The sequence below is a fragment of the Diplotaxodon limnothrissa genome, linkage group LG22 (genome assembly GCF_057381915.1).
Source record: "Diplotaxodon limnothrissa isolate DT_005_m linkage group LG22, D_limnothrissa_male_GT1.1, whole genome shotgun sequence".
Taxonomy (NCBI): Eukaryota; Metazoa; Chordata; class Actinopteri; order Cichliformes; family Cichlidae; genus Diplotaxodon; species Diplotaxodon limnothrissa.
In genome coordinates this window covers 10,118,443-10,143,465 of record NC_140616.1, presented here as the reverse complement: position 1 = coordinate 10,143,465, position 25,023 = coordinate 10,118,443, and the positions used below count along the sequence as shown (strand labels likewise).

The 25,023-nt window shown below is 39.4% G+C and overlaps 3 protein-coding genes across 12 annotated transcripts in view; 2 read left to right on the top strand and 1 right to left on the bottom strand.

The window, feature by feature from the left end:
- Positions 1 to 6,203: 6,203 nt before the first annotated feature.
- meaf6 (MYST/Esa1-associated factor 6) lies at positions 6,204 to 13,674 on the bottom strand. Its single transcript, XM_085346199.1, has 7 exons — positions 13,577 to 13,674; positions 12,802 to 12,917; positions 12,381 to 12,468; positions 12,248 to 12,293; positions 11,959 to 12,151; positions 9,453 to 9,486; positions 6,204 to 6,276 (listed from the first exon to the last, which is right to left on the bottom strand). The coding sequence occupies exons 1-7, from the start codon at positions 13,664 to 13,666 to the stop codon at positions 6,262 to 6,264; spliced, it is 582 nt and encodes a 193-aa protein (XP_085202325.1). The 5' UTR covers positions 13,667 to 13,674; the 3' UTR covers positions 6,204 to 6,261.
- A 279-nt stretch (positions 13,675 to 13,953) lies between these two features.
- On the top strand, positions 13,954 to 16,259 carry stpg1 (sperm-tail PG-rich repeat containing 1). The gene is made up of 7 exons (XM_085346788.1): positions 13,954 to 14,022; positions 14,116 to 14,217; positions 14,804 to 14,974; positions 15,065 to 15,173; positions 15,252 to 15,420; positions 15,504 to 15,694; positions 16,186 to 16,259. The coding sequence occupies exons 1-7, from the start codon at positions 13,954 to 13,956 to the stop codon at positions 16,257 to 16,259; spliced, it is 885 nt and encodes a 294-aa protein (XP_085202914.1).
- Positions 16,260 to 23,251: 6,992 nt separating this feature from the next.
- LOC146609422 (uncharacterized) overlaps positions 23,252 to 25,023 on the top strand; it is a 63,910-nt gene continuing 62,138 nt past the window's right edge. For all 10 annotated transcript variants that reach the window (XM_085346811.1, XM_085346810.1, XM_085346805.1 and 7 more), the window contains exon 1: positions 23,252 to 23,570. In XM_085346811.1, coding sequence (XP_085202937.1) covers positions 23,504 to 23,570 — 67 coding nt within the window. In that variant the 5' untranslated portion in view covers positions 23,252 to 23,503. The remainder of the gene's footprint in view (positions 23,571 to 25,023) is intronic.

Here is a 25,023-nt window from a genome sequence, read left to right as displayed (position 1 = left end):
GTCTGCAAACTGGTGCAAAAGCATGTCATTCGTCATAAATCAGCAGCCCAGGTACGGACTGAAAAACAGGAAATGAAACACACGCCTGCAGGTATGAAGCACGGTTTATAGTAGCTGTCTAATGGTAGTGCTAAAAATAAGAGACATTCTCACTGCGTTCACTAAGAAAAGGTGAGTGAACGCAGGCACCACATTGGATGAGTGGGCGACCAATATGCCAAAGGTCAGTGTAGGGGCCACTCCAGACCCCTACCCCCACTCTCTCCCTGCCTTCCTGTACATTCACTTTAATGTTCTATGAAATAAGGGCAGAAATATCAAAAATAAATCTTCATTGTGCTGATAAAAATGTGACTAAAGGGTTATTATATGGAAATGTCTGTTTTGTTGTCTCAGGCCTTCATAGAAATATTACACTTGAAATAAACTTTGTAGATTATAAGTATATCAGTTGTCGGGAGATTTGGAGTCAACAGTATCCATGACCCACAACGTAACGTTCGATAATGTGTCATGCGCAAAAGCAGCAGTTCTTGGAGACTGTTTGGGATATAATATATCACATGTAACCCTTCTGGAGGATATCCAACAATTTTGAAGCAGAAATATTGTTTCAGTGACAAGATATAGGCGGCAATCACTTTTTGGCAGGCTGAAAATGGCATATTATCAATGTTAATGTTCCTTTAAAAGTTATTCAGCAGTTCTTGGAGAGTGTTTGGGATATAATATGTCACATGTAACCCTTCTGGATAATATCCAAAAATTTTGAAGCAGAAACATTGTTTCAGTGACAAGATATAGGTGGCAATCACTTTTTGGCAGGCTGAAAATGGCATATTATCAATGTTAATGTTCCTTTAAAAGTTATTCAGCATTTCTTAGAGACTGTTTGGGATATGATGTGCCACATATCATCCTTTTGGATGATACCCAACAGGTTTGAAGCAGAAATATTGTTTCAGTGACAAGATATAGGCCACAATCACTTTTTGGCAGGTTGAAAATTGCATATTGTCAGTTTTATTGTTCCCTTAATGGTAATTTAGCAGTTCTGAGGGACTGTTTGAGATGTAATATTTGACATATGACCCTTCTGAATGACATCCACCAAGTTTGAAGCAGAAATAGTATCTCAGTGACAAGTTATAGTCCACAATCACTTTTTGGAAGGTCGAAAATGGCATATTATGGGTATTAATGGTCCTTTAATAGTTATTCAACAGTCCTTAGAGACTGTTTGAGATATAATGTGTCACATGTAACCCTTTTGGATGATATCCAACAATTTTGAAGCAGAAATATTGTTTCAGTGACAAGATATAGGCGGCAATCACTTTTTGGCAGGTTGGAAATTGCATATTATCAGTTTTATCGTTCCCTTAATGGTTATCCAGCAGTTCTAAGGGACTGTTTGGGATATAATGTGTCACATAGGACCCTTCAGAATGACATGCAGCAAGTTTGAAGCAGAAATAGTATTTCATTAACAAGATATAGGCCACAATCACTTTTTGGCAGGCTGAAAATGGCATATTATCAAAGTTAATGTTCCTTTACAGGTTATCCAGCAGTTCTAAGGGACTGTTTGAGATATAATGTGTCACATAGGACCCTTCAGAATGACATGCAGCAAGTTTGAAGCAGAAATATTGTTTCAGTGACAAGATATAGGCCACAATCACTTTTTGGCAGCTTGAAAATGGCATATTATCAGTGTTATTGTTCCTGTACAAGTTATTCAGCAGTTCTTGGAGAGGTTTTGGGATACAATATATCACATGTAACCCTTCTGGAATATATCCAACAAGTTTGAAGCAGAAATATTGTTTCAGTGACAAGTTATAGGCCACAATCACTTTTTGGTAGCGCTAAAATGCCATGTTCTCAGTCGTTATTCTGCACAAACAAGAAAGAGTCATGGTGATACTGGCACAATAGGTCTTTATTGTTTTAACTACTATTCGACAGTCTTATAACAAATATGAACAACGAGAGTAGACATACTAAACCTGTAGGCATTAATTAATTACTCCTCACTTAATTTCCTTTCGCTGCTCAGCTCTCACACAGTGGCACAGCTATGCTCCAGTTCCTCCATATTGTGGCCAATCACATGCGAGGATATATATCATTATGTGAAAAACAGAGAGGGTGAGAGACGCGACAGTCAAGTGGAGCGTGCGTCTGTCCTCTCAGTAAGTGAGACAGTAGACAGCGGTGAGGAGGGCTGTGCGAGTGCATCGCAAAAACACATAAATATGCCTGACACCTGTAAATGAAGCAGCATCTGGCTGCAGTTTAAAGACTTTTTTGTCTCGTCTCGACTTTGTTTTGGTCTTGACTCGGTCTGTCTTGGTCTGGTCTTGGTCTCGATACCCTCTGGTCTTGGTATTGTCTTGGTCTTGGTTTAGGCGGCCTTGACTACAAGTCTACATATACGTTCCAAGATGGTGAAGATTTTTGCTGGTGTTGCTCTGTGTGTGTGGAATTTTTTTTTGACAAGATAACAATTCAAATAATACATAATGAGTTCAATAATTTGCGTTCAGTAATTTTTTTATATGTAAGAGTTAAGATATAAAGAATTACATAATTTTTACATTGCCAAATGTTCAGGTAGTGAGATTAGGGAGGAGATTCTTAGTGGGACTGAACAGGACTGACAAGATTAGAAATGAACAGATCAGAGGGACAGCTCAGGTTGAGTGGTTTGGAGACAAAGTTAAAGAGGCGAGGTTGAGATGGTTTGGAAGGATAGTGGATATATCAGACAAGGGATGTTGAATATAGAGCTCCCGGCCAGAGAGAAAAAGGAGAAGACCACAGAAACCTCTGAAAATGTGGGATTGTGCATAAAAATGGTTCTACTTCTTAAATAGTTCATGCAGGATTTTTGTAAACCTCCCTGAATCATACCGAAGGTCAATCAAGTCTTCAATCACATTTTGATTGTTCGATTTCTAATCCACTGTGGTGGTGTACAGTGTTTGGACAAAAATTATGTCTTTGTGTCAAACATAATAGAGTTTCAGCATTTTCAGTCTGAAAACCCTAAATGTCCTTTATCGAAGTGGGACTTCCTTAAATAACAAGTCGTGGGTCATCATGACTTTTCCAGGATTTATCCTCTGAGAACAGAAAGGAGTAAAAAATAATGCCAGTCCATCTGGTAGATGTTGAAGTATTTAAGTCATGAACCAAAACATTGGCTTGGCACAGACCCTGGTAAACACATTCATTTTCCATCTAGTTTTTGTTGACCAGAAAAGAAGTGTCAGCTTCACAACAGCACTGAAGAAAAAAGTCAGCCGCATAGTTTTCAGACTATACGAATGTCTCTGCAAAAAATATTGATATTCACCTAGCAGATGTTGAAATATTTCAATCTGGACCAAAGTGGTGGAACGACTGGCCATCAATAGCCGGCATCCAGAGTCCAGCTAAAAAACTGCCCGTTACAGGAACGGAGCAGTAAAAACAGTCAGTGTGTCATTTCTACCAGATGAAATGTGACTGTGGGATGGAGCTGTGGTGGAAACCGAGGAATGTATTCCAGGAATCTTCCCAGTCGGTCTCTCCATCATATGTGTTTGTCAGCAGCTCTGTTTCCTCAGAACGCCGGACTCCATCTCTCCCGTGATGTTTCAGTAAAGCATGACTAATAACATTGTCACAGCAACACTCAGGTATCCAGCTTTTGAGTTACTCATGAGGTATTTAAATGTGTGTTTTTAATCGAAATATCCATATAGGGAAGAACTGAGTGGAGGCTCGCTAAAAGAGCCTCAAAGGACCAGTTTTGTTTGGTTTCTACAACAACAAAAATCCATGACGCTGAAGGTAAAGGAGCTCAGATTTGTGCAATTCACACAGTAAAATGTAACGAATGTGGTATTAAGCATGGACTAACTCCTTCAGAGGCCCAAAATAGTCTGTTAGGCTAAAATGTTTCAGTTTTTTACTTGGGAGCAAACAAATAACATCTCAGCATTTTTACCAGAAATGCTGAGATGTTATTTAAAAGTCATACGCACCGTTTCCTGTTACATTAAGATTCCCTTTGACTGGAAGTATTTTTATTGCATTCCACATGTTATTATCATGAAATCATAGTATGTCAGTATGTCCCTGCAGTTTAATCCAATGATCATGTTCAAACAGAATCATGCTGATCCTGATGTTTTGCCTCGTCCTTAACCAAACACCTGTGAAGCACCCAAGGGGCTAAAAGATGACACCACTTAAGGGTCGTTCTAAAAGACAGTGAATCCCCTATGACTCCCATGATAAAATATATTTTCTGTAAATACCTTAGACGCTGTTAAATTGGCTCATGCCAATGAACTTCTATTTAAGCCTTCAGTCACACAGGCCTAGGACTGGTCAGCGATTCCCAGTTGCTGGGAAAACGTGTGCATTCCATGACCAGTTGCGGAGTGATTACTGAAGGTTGCTGGCAGTCACTAGTATCTAATTAGTCAATAAGAGGTATATGGGGCTGCACCCATACCTTCTTGTGATTGCTTTTGTTGCTTGCACGAAGTTGTGGTTATCAGTAGTTTGCATGGAAGACGCCAGCTTGTCTACAAACCTCTTTCCTGTCTGTAAAGGTGTGTACTTCAAAGGTGAAAATTCTCCATTGACTATTTGCATGCACTTCTTTAAGTTTCATTCCTCTTCAGAGAGTAAGTAGCAAGTGTTTGCAAGCAAGTCGGTATCTTCGATGCACACTGTGGGCGACTGCGACAGTCTGCTAGCAACCAAAGCAATCCCAGTGAGGCTTTTAATGCAGCATCCTCTTCACCTGGTGGTAACCAGGAGCCTGCATGAGAAACGCGCATTTTTCCTTAGCAACCAGAGGTCAGCAGGGAGGTCGGAGAGTAGTCTTTAGGCCTGCATGGCCTTCTGTGCATTCTGAATCTAATTATATTACAAATAATGTGGATGACACAGCCTGTATAAGTTTGTGCTTATGGATGGCCAGAATTCATATTCATAGACAGAGGAATTTGGGGACATTAACACAAACAAACATAAGAGGACGTGTGTGGAGTCTTCTAAAAAGACAACAGCATGTCGCTTTATAAAATGCTGATTAGTTGAACCGGAAAGAGAAGTGATCAATGTCAGATATTTGCATTCAGCCATCTCCCAGCAATGCATTGCTACAGCTTTAAAATATATAACAAGGTGACTTTACTTTACATTCATAAACTTAATTAGCATAACGTGAACTTGTCTGGTAAAAGTAGCAAGTGAAAGCTAATTAATGTTTAAATCCTGCCCTCAATTTCCAAAACTTTCTGACTGGTTCTGCACTGACCCCTGGATATGGAGTAATTGTACAGCATTTGCTCAGCCTGGTATGTTTATGTATAAAAGCCCAACCTTAACAGGGAAATAACCACGACAATGTCAAGTGTCACCCTCCTCCTGTCTTCTAGCACCACCCAGTGGAAAAAAGGGATGCTAGATGGTTCATCTTTCAAACATTTCACAAAATACCTTAAAAGTATTCAAGTATTTTATCAAGTAAAGCCATTCAAGTTTAGGACTAAGACAATCTGAACGACCATGTGCCCGACAACCACCAGACTGTGCTCTTGTGTACTTAAATAAACATTTTAAAACAAGCTGAGAACTGACAGACGAAAATGTGCCGGCTATTTTATGCACTAGTCACATAAACACTGTTGATATTTGCACTCATGTATGTGCTGTATGTGTGGGAATGTTAGGCTAAACGAAGCTTCCCGTCATGACATTTTAATAACAGTCGCATACCTCGATAGTTTTAAAAACCAAAACATATTCTTGAAGTATTTTATTTTTTTGTCAAACAAACAATGTCATAAAAGAATTTGGGGGATTTGAGGGTAATCCGACCATGTGATGCTTAACAAAAAAAGATTTTCTTACAATGGGAAACAAGAAAATTAGCTACACAATAAATACAGTCATTTTCTTTAAAAAACAAAAAAAGAAAACACTATACAAGATGATGTGTTACTGGCAGAGAGCGCCAGTAGGCGACAAGTAACAAGCAACACCGTATGTCTACTGAAGGTAGATCAAAAAGTGAACCCCATCCAGTGGTAGGCGGTGAGGGGAATGTTTCAACTGATGTACACAGTACAGGCTGAAATATGACGACGACAACAACAACAACAACAACAACAAAAAGTGATTTAAAAAAAAAAAAAAAAAAAAAGTCCAGAAATCTCATGTATCCTCATGTGTCCAGGTCCTCCAGGTGTTTTAAGTCGAGTAATCCTGCACATAAAAATAGGAGCCGAGTCACACTTAACAGTTATTCATCAATCAGTCGACTAAAGTAATTATTACTTAAATTAAAAGAAATACCTCTTTCAGTTATTTTTAGGGTAAGGAAGACAAAAACGTCATAGATGACAGGAATCTGGATTATTTAAGGTTTCAGGCTGTTGGTCAGATGATCGAAACTTCTGAATTTAAACGATCAGCTGCCATTTTATTAAAAGATAAAATGATTAACATCATTTTTTTTTTAAATACCCAAATTTGGAAAATTCATGTCGCAGCTGCCAAAACGATACAAACACAACCTGTAATGTCTAAAACAGTAGTTCCCAAACTACCGTACGCGTACCCTCGGGGGTACGCAAGTGGCTGTAGGGGGTACGCGTGGGTTGGGGTTGGAGTGGGGATCAAAAGTTTTAAAAGCCGAAATTTGCGCTAATGCAGTTTTTTTTGCCTGTCAAATACATGACTATATACCACCCTCTGGTGTTCAGCAAAAAAATAGCTCTGACAAAATACATGGGCGTGATTTGCCCAAATGACTGACACCTAACAGTTGAAGTTGCCTCCAAGCATTCAGTGCAGCGCGAAAATGGACAAGTGGTTAACAAGAAAAAAAGGCCCTACCACAGAGACACCGGCCACAACAACCAATAAGCTCATATCTGAAGATGCATTTTCCAGTGACCGCACAGGTGATTGTTCAACAACAATGTGTTCATCAGATTTGGATGCTAGCAGTGCTAGCAGGGATGTATCTGTGGTTACTAGCCAAGTGGCTAGCATAGCTGGAGCCAGCCATGTGGAAAGTGATGAAGTGTCTGATGCGGAGCGTCAAAGTGGGAGAAAGCATGACAGCACGGACTGTAACACAACCTCATCAAAGAAGCGCAAATATGATGACAATTATATTTCGCTGGGGTTTACGTGTATAAATATTGGTGGATTTCCCCGGCCACAGTGTGTTATTTGTGCAAAAGTATTGTCTCAGAACTCAATGAAACCTTCACTTTTGCGCAGACATTTAGAGACAAATCATCCCCATTTGAAAAATAAACCAAGGGAATATTTTGAGCGACAGCTAAAATCACTTTCAACAAGTAAAACCTGCATTCAGGTGCCAGATCTTATGAATAAAAACAGACTACAAGCATCTTACATGGTCAGTTACAGAGTGGCTAAAAACAACAAACCCCACACTATTGTGGAGGACCTCATTCTCCCTGCTGCTTTAGATATGGTAGGGACAATGTTGGGGGAAAAGGCAAAAAAGACGATACAGTCCATTCCATCATCAAACAATACTGTCTTACGGCGCATCAATGCAATGTCAGAAAATGTTTTACAGCAGCTACTTCTGCGCATACGCCACAGTGAATGTTATGCAATACAGCTAGATGAGTCCACGGATGTGGCTGGCCTGGCGCATCTTCTCGTATATGTGCGCTACATTCATGAAGGAACCATCAAGGAGGACATGCTGTTCTGTAAACCGCTGGAACAAAGGACAACTGCCGCAGATATTTTTCAAAAGCTGGACACATTCATGAACACACATGGACTCGTGTGGGACAGATGTGTTGGCATCTGTACTGATGGCGCACGGGCCATGACTGGGAGACACGGAGGTGTGGTTTCGCGTGTGCAAGCAGTCGCGCCAGATGCCTCCTGGGTACACTGCAGCATCCACCGAGAGGCTCTTGCTGCAAAGGGAATACCTGTCCGTTTGAAACATGTTTTGGACACGAGTGTAAAAATGGTTAACTTTGTGAAAGCCAGGCCGCTGAACTCCCGCTTATTTGCTGCGTTGTGCAATGAGATGGGCAGCGAGCATGAGACATTATTACTCCACACAGAGGTTCGCTGGCTATCTAGAGGGAAAGTGCTGACCCGTTTCTTTGAGTTGAGGGATGAACTTAAAGTTTTCTTCAGTAACCATCCCTTTGAGCTGTCTGAACATTTGCATGATGAAGAGTACCTTACCTGCCTGGCTTATCTGTGTGATATATTTTCTCGTCTGAACGAGCTCAATCTCGGATTACAAGGCGTTTCTGCAACTATATTCAATGTTCAAGATAAAGTTGAGGCCATGATAAAGAAGTTAAACCTTTGGAAGAACTGCTTGGATACAAACAACACTGAAGTCTTTCCTGTGCTGCATGATTTTCTGTGCTCTAATGATCTCACACTATCTAAAAGTGTAAAGCGCGAATGTAACGTGCACCTTGAGGAGCTGGCGGTGCAGTTACGCCGATACTTCCCAGAGACGGACGGCTCAAATGATTGGATACGTCACCCGTTCACCGCCGTGCCTACTTCGTTATCACCGTCTGACCAGGAGAGCCTAATTGAAATCGCCACAGATGGATCTCTAAAAGTTGAACACGCTCAAAAGAACCTGGCGGATTTCTGGATAGGGCTGCGCACTGAACAGCCCGCGCTGGCTAAGCGCGCTGTCAAGACTCTGATGCCTTTCGCCACCACATACTTATGCGAAAAGGGATTTTCTGCTTTAACAAACATGAAAACAAAATACAGAGCAAGACTTTGTGTGGAAAACGATTTAAGACTCAGCCTTTCCCAAATTGAGCCAAACATTGAAGAGCTGTGTGCCTCTGCTCAAGCACATCCATCACATTAAATAAAGTTCTGTTTAATGAAAGTTCATGGCCTTTATGCTCTCGACAAAAAAGTGAATTCTAATAAATCCTTTGATACACTGCTAGTATTAAGTAGTAAAGTTTGTTATTAAAACTCTGTCATTACTAAAAAATATTGATAAATTCATTTGGTGGTGAGAAATAATCGACTGTGCAGTATTTATCTTTATGCATGCGATATTGCAATGTATTTATAGACACTAATTAAGAGTCGTTCGTAGTAGGGGGTATGCGGCTGAGGGTGACATGTCTCAAGGGGTACGTGGCTGGAAAAAGTTTGGGAAGCACTGGTCTAAAACATATTTTATTGACCTGAACTTTCTTATTTATGTATAAATAAATAAGAAATAAAAATACAGCAAGGCATCTAGCCTCTATAAAACGAAGAGCTCTATCCAAGAGATTCAATAAAGCAAAAGTAAAGCAAAACAGTCACTACAAGTAATAGAAGCAGCAAAGTAAATGTCAAAGACATTAAAGTGTCTCAGTGTAACAGAACAGTGAACTTACAGCTCTGGGTTTCTTGTTAACCTTCATGTCAAACCTGAAACAAGAACAAAGACAGCATTAGTCATCTTACATTAAAATCCTGCTTCTGATGGGAATTATGGAGAAAAGCAGTACCACTACTGTACTATGAAGAAGCCTAAAAATGAATAAATAAATAAATAAGCCTGGTAACAATAAAACTACATGACCGCATGATCGTTCTTGCTCATACAGAACCTCCTAACCAATCCGTCATCTAACGAGCAACCCAGCAAGCGGAGCTGAAGAAGCAAAACTGAAATGAATCTGTGGGAAAACCCATCAAGAAGCAAGAAAATTTACTGACGCTCAGAGTGCTGGATGCTGGCATGCATTTAAGAAAATATGTACATATCAAAGAATGAAGTGTTGGACATGCAGTGTGACTGAGTAATAAAATAACAAGCAGGCTTCAATTCAAACTAACCGTACAGAGGGAGAAGATTAATAATTAAAGTCAAATCATGCATAAAAAAGTGAAAACGTAAAAATAAAAAGTAAAAATTGAAATGAAAAATTAAAATTAAAAAGGTTCGAAGTTCAAATAAAGCTTAATTAAAACATGCAAAAATAAGTAAAAATCAGAAATTAAATTAAAACTTAAAATAAAATAGATGTAAAAATAAAGTAAACATATGCAAAAATTGAAGAATAAAAAATTATTCAAATCAAATAAAAGAAGAAAACTTAAAAAAATAAAATAAAATAAAAAGTTGAAATCAAAATTTAAAAAAGAAAAGCAAAGATTTAGAGAAGAATATACAAATAAAAATAGTAAGAGGACATAGAGGAGAGGAAAACAGTGGATACTTTGATGATGGGCTTAGTAGCAGGCAGGATGTAAACGTGACAGGAGCAGGAAGTAAAATTCAGACTTACTCAAAGTCATAATCAAACATGGCAGAAGGACTGAGGGAGCAGCATTAGGGGAGGGAAGAGAGCAGCAGCTGTTAGTTTACCAACCTGAGCCTAAAGCCCTACGAGTATATAAAACTGCAGTCCAAACTTTAGAGAGTGAGAGCACCACCCCATCACGCTGTGTTAGGAGGAGAACCTGCTGTGTTAATATGTAGGCATGAACAGTGAGGCCCGAGTCAACAAAAAACACGTCGACATGACACGTTAAACCTAATTTGTCTTAACAAACTTATCATTTATTGACCCTCTGATCACCCACTTTGAATAAGTCTAATTTTGGTCAAGCACAGTAAATTTCTTTAAGAAAAATAAACAGACTTTTGAGTAATGTTTACTAGTGAAACCATGTACACTCCCTGTTGGGGAAAGTAACACCAAGAAGCTAAACCCAATCCTTTTTATTTTAGAAGCTCAGAAGTAAAGAAAAAACAATAACCAGGTTATTCTGAGATTGTAAAGCTTGGTGATGTGGACCAGAAATCTCTCAACATATTTTAGGCTGAATACCAAAATAATACCCTCCATTCTCTCTGAAAGCAGAAGCTCAAATGTCACAAACACTTCAATTAACCTGTTGTAAGACATCTGTGCAGTTGTCACACTGCAGACGAAAGAAAAAAAAAGAAAGAAGAAAAAGCAACTTTATCTCAGAAAACATGTTATTCATCTACTGTTGCCTCAACTGGTTAGTCTGTGCTATATCACGACTTTGGTTTTTTCTTTGCTTTATGATTGCTTTTGTCATCCATGAGAACGTCAGCACATCCAAAATGTCTTTTTTTTGGCTTGTTGTGCACTGACTAATTACGACCAACTCTCGTGTCTCCAGCACAGCTGTGTGTACTTGGGCTGGATACACAAGTGTACAAGCAGATCTGCAAGTGTCAGATAACAGAGGGAGATGCTGAAACAGGAGAAAAAAGTGATACGTTCAGTAAAAAAAACCAAAAACAAACAAGCATTCATTTCCCTGCTATTACATTTTCCGTTTTTTGATTTTTTTTGTTTTCCCCTCAACTGTGACATCTGTAATCGAGGAGAAGACTGGATTGCAAAGTGTGAATATTTCTTCACAGCTAAATCTGTCCAGGAGAATGCTCATTCATTCAACCGTGAGAAAATGTAATAGTCTACTGGAAGAGAAAATACTCCTTTTATACTGGCCTCCCCCCAAAATACCTTTAAATACCCCCCACTGTGTACACACTCACACACCAAGGCAGCAAAAAAACAACACGGGAGCTTCTGGAATCCAAGTTGCAAACTTATTCTAGCCATACTAGATCACTTTTTGTGATCTCTCTGTGAACAACGCAATTCAATGAGCTCTTGCAGGTACAGGCAGTAAAATGAGAAATAGATTCCCTGGTGTCTCTGATTGAAGCCACAGGGGTTTCCTTACTAGTAGAAACTCTGATGTATACAGAAATTTTGCGCAAACATGTTCTGTAACCTGCTTGTCAAGAGCAGTCTACATGAACGGCTATGGATGTAGCTCTGTAATCCAAAAAACGCAAGGATATTTTAACAACATGCTGATCCCACCGTGTCTCATTCCTTTATTTAATACCTGTGTCTGTTTTTGTTCTTCCTCTTCTTGTGACTCCCGTGGTGGCTGCCTGAGGAGGAGGAGGAGGCAGCCTTCTGAGGCTTCAGGTCCTGCAGTGTTGAGTCCACATCCTCCGTGTCCTCCTGGCTGGGCTCGTTTTCTTGGTTCTGGAGATCTGGAGAGGTATCGCTTTCTGTGCCGCTGCCTGCCTCACCTGAAGAAATCAAAACAACAGCATAAATGACAAAAATTACTACCAGTCCACAAAATACAAACTTTTAATGCTGCTTAGCTCAAAAGCAAAACTCACGCTTTTCATTCATGTGATCTGGTATACCACCGAGTGCACACACGGCCTGTAAAAATGTCACCGATTGAACAGTTTAGTAAATGCTTTTTGTTATTATACAGCATACCTGTTAAATAATAAGCAAAAGACTTACTGCAACCGATGTAACAGATGACTTGCTGAATAAACGCTCTGCTTCTTTGAATTTCCTATTCCGTCTGTCAGTCTTACTATTGGAGTTCCTGTTAAATTAAAACAAGCAAACAGAAATGTAAAAAATTTAAACAATGGTTTGGTCCAAAAGTGGCTCCAAATGCCCACACTGGGCCTCAGAAAAAATGGCATATTTAAAATTATTTTAAGTTTTTCCTTACGAAAAGAGAAGAAAGTTCTTCAGACTTTTTTTTGCTTCAACATCAACTAGATGTAGTTTTTTTTTTTCTTCGTAATTTTACTGGAACTTTATTTCAGCCATCGGCTGTACTCTTCCTCCTCCTGCTGGCTTGTATGTAATTAATATTAGTCAATGGCTCACTTTTCATTTAGTGTAAATGAATTTCCACAAAGCTGCTTACTTTTGGTTGGTGAGGTATCTGTCCCATCCTCTGATGATGTTGCCATACATCTGGGTGTCTTCTAGATAGCTGCCTTCAAATGCATATATTTGTCTTTCCAAGTTCACCAATGTCTCCTGTGACAGTGAAGAATGTGGAGGAAAAGAATAAAAGTTAGATATCTGAGTTTTAGTCATTACATTAATCAACCTGGCTGGTAAACTTTTAACAGACATTTATTTATATACACACAAATTAGAAGAATAAAATATGTCTCTTTTGAAGTGTTAATTATTCACTTGCATTTGCAGAAAGGATTCAGAGAGCGCGCAAAAGTGAAGATAGCGATGTCTGTCGCAATGCTGATTTATTATTCCTCATGTTAGAGAGGTAAAAATATAGGTATCTGGCTGGATGTACACAATACACATGTGACACCAACTTCTCGCGAGAACTTGGCCAAGCAGGGCGGCTGCTAAAATTTAGCTACGCTAAGTTGTTAGAATATTTTGTCAAAAGCGCTGCTGTGAAGTCGGTATACGTAAAAACACTTAAAAGAAATATTCAGAGAGCTCGAACGGAGTCTTGTTACTACTAACACTACTCCTAATCAAACGTTGTCAGCCAAACAACGCTGTCGACCCGCTAACTAAGTTAGCTGCTACCGTTAGCTCTGGCTAACATTAGTTTAGCATGTAGCGAGGCCTCAGCTAGCAACGCGCACGAGAAATTTTCCCGCGGTGAAATATTAAATGCGACTTTTATTTTTAAGGAAACCACCTTAACGTCTACTTACGGCGAGTTCTTGTTTCCTCTTTACGAGCTCAGCGAGCTCCCGGCGAGTGTCCGGGATCTGCGGCGGAGTCGCCTTCGCATGCATCGCCATGACGGATGGCCGATTAATCTGGAAACAAACAGAAGAAACTCGGTACAATAAAGAAGCCCGCCTCCATTTCACCGACAGGTGGCGCTGGAGTCTCGCGATAGATCTGTTTTCACATCACCATAGCAACTGCTTTAAAATTCCAAGGAGCTCGAATAGCGTCAGATGGCTTCGAGTGAGTCCAAAGTGGAAATCCTTATAAATTCTTAAGCTGAAAACGTGACATAATGGTTTCTTTTATCTTGTAGCTAGTAAAGGTTTGTTAAATACAAGCTAAGTACCAAATAGCGATGACAACACATCAGGAAAAGAAGGGCTTTTCCACCCAGGCTAAGAGGTTTGCTTCTCAAATCAGTCTGGTAGGAAGTTTAACTCCATCAAAATTCAAAGCATTTTAAAAGAATAATAATAACAGTACCTCATAAATAACGTGTATGGTGTTTGTGTGTCAGAGTGAAAGTCCAGGACCGGGAACCTACGACTGCTTTACCAGCACTGAAGTCAACTGTCCTTCCTTCTCAAAGAGGGGCACCACCGGCTTTGTCCCATCCAAGGTCAGGAAGTCCACTAGGTATCATCTTGAAACGCCTTTGGGCATTTATTCTGAAGTCTTGTTGATTATTTATACTTTGTTTTGTTTTGTTAAATCATACTTCTTGCCCCAATGGGGCTTTAGAAAATCCTTACTTACCCAGTAAGTTATTTTTCTACAGCATCATTGCTAGTGGATTTTGTCTGTGTGCCTTTTTATGTATTGCCTGATCCAGGATGAATTTCTCCTATGGGAGACAATAAAGTTATCTTATCATTGTTAGATTGGCGTATACACCCTGCCATTCATCCTATGTTAACAGACTTAAGTTTCACTGCAACCCTAATTTGAATAATCTGGCAGGAGTTGGCAACATTTAATGTCAAAGGATCCTTTTCTGAGCAATTTGTGATCCAAAAAAAAGAAAAAAGTATGGAGCCACAAAACATATTTGAGCCTTATAATGAAGATGACACAGAAGAAATCTTAAAATCAGTGTTAGTTATGGCTCCAGTACTTAGTTTAGATTTACCTGATTGTTTTTAGTCTAATAAATTTTAATCCCCTGCTGCTTTTAAATGTCTTCATCACTTCATCCTCTTTCCCAGGTTGACAGAAGGCCACAGAGACCCACTCCAGGCCCAAATGCATACAACCTACAGAGTTCCTTCATAAATAAATATGACTTCAACACTGGAGCCTCCAGGGTCTTCAGGCTGCCCATAGCTGTGCAGATGGATGGTCCTAAACATATAACTCCAGCTCCAAATCAGTATGATGTATGTGTGCTGATTATAAAAGCTGATTCAGGGTGTAATCTCTGAGATCCTGTTGTGTATTTTTTTGTCATTTTTTTTCTTTCTATACAGGTCATTTGTGTGAGGAGAGTAAGCGTCTCCTCAGTGGTCGGTACATCGCCTTTCCTCTCAAGAACCACACGGGATTCATTTTACCCCCCCAAAAATGTGCCATCACCAGGTCTGCATTGAAGTTTTGTCTTTTTTAGCTTCTTATTAAATTTGCACTCAAATTTTTAATATTAAAAACTTCTCAAAGGCCACTACGAGGTGAACAGCAGCTTAATCCAGCATGGTTCAAAGGCGGTCTTGTCACCCTTCAGATCAAAAACTCAAAGAATCCTTCCTCCGGCCGACCACTGTGTGCCAGGCCCGGGGGCCTACAACCCCCATCAGGCACCCACCCCAGTGAAGAAGACAATCCTTCCGTAAGTAACCATACAATGTTTAGGTTTTGCTACTTTTTTTTTATTATTATCTAAAATTTACATCCTTTTATGTGTGTTTGAAGGAGAAGATATTTTTTGGCAATAGCAGCACCTCCTCAGACTGTACCTAAGGATCCTCCTTTGCCGGGTCCTGGGCACTATGACATAGGGCAGTATGACCGGCCATCAAAGCAGTCCATACCCACTGCTGCTTTTGCATCCAGAACTCAAAGAATACCCCAAAAACCGGTGGCTGATAAGATCCCAGGACCAGGTAATAAGATAAATGAGGCAGTTTTCTCACATGCATTTGATCTCTGATTTTCTGGGACTTAAATAACACTGGTGCGCATGACAATATAGATATCCAGTTTCTTCCTGTTAAAAGGAAGCTTTTCCTCTCCACTGTCACCAAATGCTTCCTCATAGGGGGCTTGTGTGATTTTTGGTCTTTCTTTCTAATACTGTAGGGTCTTTATGTTAATATATACGTCTTGAGGCAACTACTGTTGTGATTTGGTGTTGCATAATTAAAATGGAATTGACGGAATCTGATTGAAACAAGGCGTCATTAATAAATTGGTTGCATAGCAGTTTACACATTTGCCTACTAGCACAGATCCCTGCTTTGATCTCAGGAGGAGATACAAAAAAAGATCTGCCAAACCAAACATGTAGAGCAATCCCTTATGAATAAAGGAGCAGCTAAAGTAGTTGTTATTGCATTCATGAAAGCATTAAGTAAAACTTTCTCTCTCCTTCCAGGTTTCTATAACCCACAGCTCTTGTCAAAGCATTCCTTCTTTTACAACGACTCCAGAGTCTGGGTTCCTGTGTGAAGCTTCCAGCTCAGACTGCACTGTAGATACGTACACCTTCACTCAGATGAACTGTGATTGCTGCCATTCTTAGATCGGCACTTTTAGAGTGAATTGGATGAAAATTAAATGTTTGCACCAATTTAGTCTCTAGTTCCATGTTTATGTTGGCCAATCAGACCTAGGAATGTTTGGATGTTTTCGGAAATGAATCATAATCAGTATTTATCCACTGTGGTGGTGGTCAAATGCCAGAATTCTTGAAAAGCCATATGTTTTGTCCTTGTGGATTTCCTGATGCTCTAAAGTGATATAGAAGAAAGTGTTGGCACAGTCCCCAGCAGCTGCCGGTCCAGCCAATGGTACGCCACAGTAACAGCTGAGAGCTCGAGATGACACCACTCTGCCAACTGCCAGAGGGCAGGCGAAGGGGTGGAGTGACTGTGTATGTGAGCAATGTGACTGACTGGGCATGAGGCAGGGTGGTGTTTAACCCAAAAGACAAATGGACGCATCACTCAGTTCCTGTATCACGTTGCATTGGAGCTGACTCTCTCACAATGTTTAAAAAAAATCAAATATTATTATTATGTTATTAATGCACATATGATTGTAAATGTTCTTTTTGTAAGGCCTTGTGCAGCTCTGGTCCCAGATTCTCTTGTTACTTCAATTTTTTAATAAAATTTTCCAAAACAGAAAACACAACAATATAGAAGAATTATCTTAATACCTCATATGTCGAGGTGATTTAAAAACTGTCTGACTAACCATTAATGATCTTGATCTCTGTTTGCTCATATAAGTGTTTAACTGTTGTTTTGTATGATTATGCTCACTTTTTTGTTACGTTGTTTAAAAATACAGTGTTTGTATTTGTTTGTAAACTTATTGGCTTACAAATTCCAAGCAATTTTAGGCTGCAGTCACAAAGCTAACCTAGCAAAGTAAAGACCTTCAAAATACTCCGTGATTTAAATGCCATTAAAACTCAGACTTTACATTAATGACGGTTCCCCTTGAAATAAATATGTGTCGGGCAGTTAAACGTCCAGATATTTCACGAAGCGTGGATTTGAATCAATGCACCAGGATGATTGGCTGGATGTGTTCGACCGCTATGGAGAAGATAATTGGCATTTTGGGTCAGGGGCAGGACATGCGTTGTACAATGGGCATCTTTTGTGTTGTTCAACCCTGACCTAGATTTCCACTCAGGATACTTTAACTGGTGAGTCTTTTCATTATAAACTTTCTGGTATAGCGGTGTTTTTGGAGATGGTAGAGGCTGTCAAATCAACTTATTTACAGACTGGTAAATGAAAAAAGTGTTTAGTACCTCTTTGGACTTTATTAAGGCTTGAAAGCTGGGGAGTGGCTGGTTTAACTGATATGACAAGAAAAAAACCTGCAGATAAACAGAATTAAACCAAAAGCAAAATAGCTGAAATATTTTTGCTTTAAAGTTAAGTCTTTAAAATCTTACAAAAACATGCGCATATTGTTCACAGGTGTTTGGGGGACTGCTGATTAAGTAGTGATAAAATGTTGGTATTTACTTTGACTATTTCAGGGGGTGGTTTCCAAATTGTCACACCCACTCCTACCAGCAACTTTGTCCATCCTCATAGGTGATGCTTCGTCCTTGTTCTGGATCCTTAACTCGGCATAAATATTGGAAACAATTTGAAAAGGCTTTAAAGAAATGAAGTGGCAATCAGAGATGTCTGTTTCCAGGTTTTCTGCTGAGCTAACTACATGTAGCTTCATTTTTGACATAAACATGAAGTGTTATTACTCATCTCATCTAACGCCCTGTGTTTTCCAAAGCATTCAGTCTGAGACATCCTTCCAAACTTTGACGTGGCATTTTGTGTTCAGCAGATGCAGCTGTTAATGTGAAAATTAATTTCATGGAGACAAATCTGCCCCCTGACTGACTTCGACGTGAAAAACATTTTGTCTCAGAGCTGTTATGGAAACCTCATGCTTATTTCCATCTGCACACTCAGAAGACGCGATCCACTTCAGACCTCAGTGTCATCTGCTCGCAAGGAAATCAGTTGGAGATTTTTTCCCCACCAACTGCAGACATGCTTGACACCCACATTGTGGCAGCTGTAGTTATATTCAGACTCTGACTTCAGCAGTGTGCTTTCCAAATATGTGCACTCGCCCTGTAAAACCAAAGCATTGTGTTCTTGTGGTTATACAAAGAGAAAAGCAATTTAAAACTCTGCTTTTGCTGACATGAAGGTTCTCTCCCACTCGGGTAAAATGCACAGGGAGTATCCAGACAAATGCTTAAAGTGTAACTGCAGGCACGAAGCTTGATTTGTAGCACTTTTGTGGTGTTGTCCCGGACGGGTCATTAACAACATGCCTTTGTGGGTGTATGGGACTCTCTTTGAACCTCGCCACTTCCCCATCAGGTGCAGGCGAGTGTGGACATGCATTCCCCCAAAGAAAGGCTCAGTGAGAAGGAGCATTGCTATAGAACAATGCTGCAGGCACACTGAATTTGAATTTGCTCACTGATCTTTTCTTTAGTTCATTAAGTGCACTTACCAGGTGTGTTACCTAGCAAAGCAAGCACATATATAAAGCACATTTCACCCAAAAAGCACGAGCTACCACAGAATGAGCAAAAAATCAGTAACAGACAAATGAAAACCAGTTATTAACTTAAAAAAGCAGCAAAAGAAGCAGAAATGAAATTACATAATGACTAAGATCAACAGGAGACCATTAAAAATGATGAAATCTCAGAATTAAAACCAATAGAAGAAGCAGAAATTGAATAAAATGCTAATGAAGGATCAGGAACTAGGCCACTAAAAGGCTCATCTAAACAGGAGTGTTTTTAGCTCCGTTTTAAATGCTGATTATGACGCAGCACACCTAATATGATTCAGAACAACGCTCTGGTGGCTTCAAATATTAAAGGTAAAGGTTAGATTTGGCTCTAGGAACAACGAGACAGGGTACAGCACTGCTTTCTGCACCAGAGTGAACAGCTAATTGTGTCATGTTGTGCTTATGTCTGCTGCTTGGCAGTACACCAGTGAATTGCAGGCACGTTTTGTTTTGCTGTAATTTCATGGGCCTGCGTAAAATGTTTAAAGGCACATGGTGTATTTATAGAGTTGTTCGGGATCATAACATGAGAAGACGACGGGCCTGTTAGTCCATTTTATTTAGATTTTTAGTCCCACTGGCGAGGCTTTAAGGACGACAGTTTGGGTCATTCACTCAGTCTTGTGCCACAAAATATATATATAGATATGTGTCTTTGTATATCTAAAAAAATATATATATATGAACACACAAATGCCTTAAAACTGCATTCTTCTTAAAATGGCCCCCAGGGGTTGATTCCTGAGGAAGTCTGCGGGACCTCACATGTACCATTTTGACCTTAGTTAAAAACTTTCCTGATGAATTTATAACCTCAGTCACTTATGCTGGGTCATACTGTAAAAAGTATGTACATGTTGGTTATTCCAGGAGTCACAAAAGTGTATTACCCATGGTATGATCCTTGTTTAATGACTTCTGCTGTCAAACCTGCCCCCTCTCTCTACACATCTGGTTTTAAAATGCCAAAATGGCGACAGTCAAAAATGCTCAAAACCCTGCAGCCAATATTTTATGTGTGGTTTTACTGTGACACACATGGAGTACAAACACTGAGCAGGAATGAGTGCCTAGGGTAAAAAAAAAAGAGCCTTAAACATGAGTATAACTAAACCTTTTCTGTGATGGCCAACTCTGACAAGTTAGCCCCTCCCTGCACGCTGATGGGATTTCTTCCTTAGGTTTGTTATCAGGCTTTAAACACTAAAGTCTGATGTAGCCGTGCAGGAGTGGAGAGCTGACTCATGTCAAAACAACTCCCAAAATTGATTCATACTGCGTTGGATAGGTTGTGAGATCAGCTGACCTGTGTTGTCAGCTTATCACATACATCCAAGTGGAATTTGGAAAGTGATGCAAAAGAGCAACGTCAGCTTATGCATCCAAATTATTGACCAAACCAAACAGTGATCATGGAAACCACAACATGGGCTGAGATAGAGGATTCAGAATGAAAGTGTCAGGATTTTCTTTACGTGTGTGTTTGTCTGTTGATATTACTAAAGACAGACATTTGCAGTAGTTACACAGCGCTTTAGTAATAGTTAGTGTTGCGTTTGCAATGATCAAAGCAAATCTGAGCAGCTACAACACCTCATTAATATGCTTTACTTTGATAATAGGCGAGGTGCGCTGCAGGCTCTCAAACATAGTAAGACTGCACAGATGTTTGCGGTTACCTGCTGTCCACATATAAAATGCTCAAAGTGTCTTAGTTTTAATGTTTTTATGTCCAGTATTCTCACACAGCCTTTAAACAAAAACACAACGAAGATACTTCCAAAGAACATTACATTAACCAGATAACTTAGCACATCATTTACACATCCTATGTCATCTTCCTCTTCTGTCCTCACATTTGTCATATTTTCTAGTTTAACCTGATAACATAAGAAGATAACAAGATATAACAAGGTAACCTGACTAAATACAAAATGCAGTTTTTAAATTGTGTTTTTTAGGGAAAAAAGTTTAAAAAAAACATGTAAGTATGACAAGTATGCAAAAAACTAAGAAAGCACGAAAGAGCCAAATACTTTCCCCCAGACATAAAAAGCTACACAAACTTGAGTGAATGACCTGGATATTGAGTCTGTAGCGACATCAGCAGCATCAGTGTTTAGAGTCCTGAGTGTCTTCACCTAGCTAAGTGGGTCATGCATATTTTATCTCTCCGGTAATGCTCACATACATTTGGCCCTTTAGTACGTCAGTATGTGCTCTGTCACCATGTTGGATAATGTGTCCAGCTCTGAAAAGAACCTCAGATGTGCATTAGGAGGATGTTTGTGTGTCTCTGTATTATATTTCCTATCACTTCCATCCATCATGAAGCGACATATAATGATGACCTCAATCTTAATTGTTAAGCAAAAAAAGCAAAAGGCTTTTTCTAATCAGACTTTTTAAAAAGCTCCTCTTTAAAAAATGTATGACGCTTATCTTTAGCCTCACATAAGCCAGATGGGTTCCTCTTCTGAGATGTGTTCATGTGAAAATTCCCCACATTTTCCAAACTTTTTTTTATTATACTGCTACTGCTATAATTTCGGGTTTGTTTTCTTTCTGTTTTCTTTTTTTCAGCCTGGATCACTGGCCTCCTGCAGTGACAGGGAGGTCACATTAATTGTTAATTAGCAGCAGATAAGTCCCTGTCATCTTTTAAACAGGGGAAATATGATTGAAACAGCGGGTGTGCAATATGTAGTGCTCTTCATGTTTGTAATATTTTGTATATTCATGTTTATTGGTAACTTTAAGATTACTTTGGTACTTTTTAAACCTGTTTTTAAGTGTAATCTCTATGGGATACTGTTTTCTTGCAGACATATATGCTTAAATAATACACGCTTATAAAGATATCACGATGTTTAAAGAAAATAAAGCTTTTCACTGTTACAAATGGTTAATTAACATGATGATAATTGCTGTAATTACACCGACAGTGTTGTTATGACAGCCCATCCCACAGCAAGCCGTTTTCAGCTGCTGAGGAGTCATCTGATGGGTCAAACCATTCAGCGGCTCCGACAGTTAAGGGGACACTAATGTCCTGCGTCTGCGGATAAAGCCAAAGAGAAATTATTGTAAATGTGAAGTTTGACCTTCAGAAGACTTTCGTGAAGTATTGGCTCTTCTGTGGCGTATTTTTTACACTCGCTGTATAGATGGTACAGTCCAGTTGTCCGGCATGCGGTTTTTCGCTGCCAACGAGGTTAAGCCAGAGCAATGCGAAGAGGAAATAACAGGAAATGACACAATCCTGCCTTCAAAATAACAATCTTTAAGCTTTTAGAGTTCGAAAGAGGAGATTAAATTAAATTGAAAAAAATAAATTAAACGAATTAGGACATTTTTAAAACGTCTGTTACAAACATAAATAAAAATTTAAGGGCTCAAAAAATAACTGTAGGTTTCAAAGTAATTGAAAGTGTACAACACTAATAACAATAATCGGAAAAAGAGGAATTTTAAAAATGTTTTTTAATCACTAGTTGTAAGATCCTCACTGGATTTGCCTTATTAATCATTACTTATTGTAATAATACCCTGGCTGGAAATTAAATCATAAAAATAACAACAAAAAACCCCAGTAAGAACCAAAAAAACAAAAACAAAAACAAATTAAAAATATGCAAAAGAAGCCCCGCACTAAATAATCAAAAAGTAAATAAACCCAATAACCTTTTACCTGCTGTAAGAAATGTATTTCCTGTGTTTTCATTATTGTATCTATTGTAACTAACTAACTCACTAACTAACTAACTAACTACCAACACATAACAACCCGCAGTTAGAAACACCCTCCAAATGTTTTTCTTACTCTGACTATAAAGAAGTACATAGATATTCTGAAAATGTTCTATGTATACTCATTAGACCAAAAAATAAAACGTGTTTTCTTTTTTCAGTGGCAGAAACAAGCTTCCATGGTCATCACATGTACATTACAGTTTATATAGCACTTCTCTACTTCTCTAACTTAAAGGTAATTTTACTGTAAACCTCATTCATCTACCCAGACAATCACACACATATAAAAGTGCTTGTTTCTATATCTAAGCATCTTGTCAAATATTTCAAATAGTTGCATCTGTATCTAATGTTTGCACACACACTGTAAAGGGGAATCTCGGGGTTCATTGTATAAGGATACTTCAACCTGCAGACTGGATTAGCCGGAGACCTAACCCTCTTTGATTGGTAGATGACTACTCTACCACCTAATGCGCATAATAATTAATTTTGGAAAACTGAAATGCCACTGAAGTAAAGCGTTGATCAAGGATGTTTTATTTTGAAAATCCTGACCGGAAATCTTTCCTTCCTATGTCTAACTTACCTACAGCTTTTTATTCTCACACTGTAGATTTTCCAGCAGAGACCCACAGGCTCTCCGGACGGAACCGAGTCTCTGCTTTTAAAACACACCCAGTAACATTTTATCACTTCAGAGACTCGGCGCTGTTTTTCCAGCCGGATCCGCTTTTATTTCCATAGATTTTTTGGCCACTTTTCCCTTTTGCTCGGCTTGGATTTTACAAAGGGCGTGTTTGGGAGTTTCATCTCCTGTACTTGTGCGACTCTGAGGAATGACAGCAACTGGAAAGGGTCTGCGATCCGCCTGAATGGAAACAATGGATTATAAGGACCTCGGACATAATTTCGAGGAGAAGCTGACACTAACAGACAAGAGTGAGTATTTTACAGTCAGCATAAGGAAAATGGGGGTTAGAATAACGGGTGGCAGTAGGGTGGAATCTGATTATTCATTACATTAATGTTATGTAAATAAAAAAAATGTTATTATGATTATAATTATAACCCCTGTATATGAAGCGTGGTTTCCCGTCTAAAGACATGGTTGGATAAAATGTAAACTCAACAGCTGAAGCAGTGCAGCCTATCAGATGTCTCCCTCTGACATCTTAAAAGAGGAGATGTGTTTGTCCGGCCACGCCAACAGGCGGGTCCTCACCAGCAAAGATCCGGGAAATGCTGCACTGAGCTGTGGTCTTCATTACCAAACAAGTCAGTGGCGGTGTACTGGGTGAAAAATGCCCCACGCAGATATATAGCAAAAATGTATAGTGTAGACTCACAGGAGAGAGACGGTGCAGGTGAATGCATGCAGCTCAAACAGAAAATAAATAAATAATCGAACGGGAACTCAGTGTCATGCTCAAGAGCACCCCGGATACTGGATGCTGCAGAATTTCTCACACATCTGAGCTTTTTACTGGTATATGTTTATAACAAGCAGTTGGAATTAGTGACCCCAGCTGTGTCGTTTACTGTACATTCATATTGATGCCAGTTATCAATGAACATAATCGATTAGGTTGCTTTTTTTGCTTAAAAATCCAGAAAAAAGGTATTTTAATTAGGCTTATCTCACCATGACTCTTTTGTGCTGTATTAAATGTGTTCTACACATTTTTTCAGTAGACTGAGAAGAGAGATTCAAGTTTTTGTTTTTTTTTTACTAATTTTTAGTGCAGTTTTGATTTATATATGCAACAACCCCACACACTATAAACACATGAATAATTCATCCAGCCTAAGTGCTTTTAAGATATAAAAGCACTTAGGATGAGCATCATGCTGCACACCACTATCATACATATTTGCCATTGACCAGTGCTCACTGGCAGTAGGGGACTTTCTGTTCATTGGCAGCCCACCCCCATTTTCCACTCAACGTGGAGAGCTCTAGATGGATGGAGCGAAGGAACGTCTGCCGCAGCAGCTCTTTATCACTGCAAAAGGCATGGTGCTCGCTCCCTGGATGTGTGGGTGTCTGTTTGAAGAGGAATATGAGCGACTTATTGAGCAGACATGAAAGTGGTTGTTGATTTGTTATAGTTACACTCCTGAAATCCTGGGGCCACTGTGTGTGTGCGTGTGTGTGTGTGTTTGCCATGGTTGACAACTTTTAAGTAGCTGTTTGGTGCCTTTTCTTTTGGACATCATACATGCGTTGTTTTGAACTATTGTTCTGGAGCAAATTCACCCATCAGTGTGTTATCTAAGATGGCAACACTAGATGGAAAACAAAGAGTGTTTTGGTTCCAGGCCCTTTGCAGAGACCGCCGCACGCAGCAGGGTTGACCGGCATGTGACGTTTATCAGGAATGTTAGACACCGA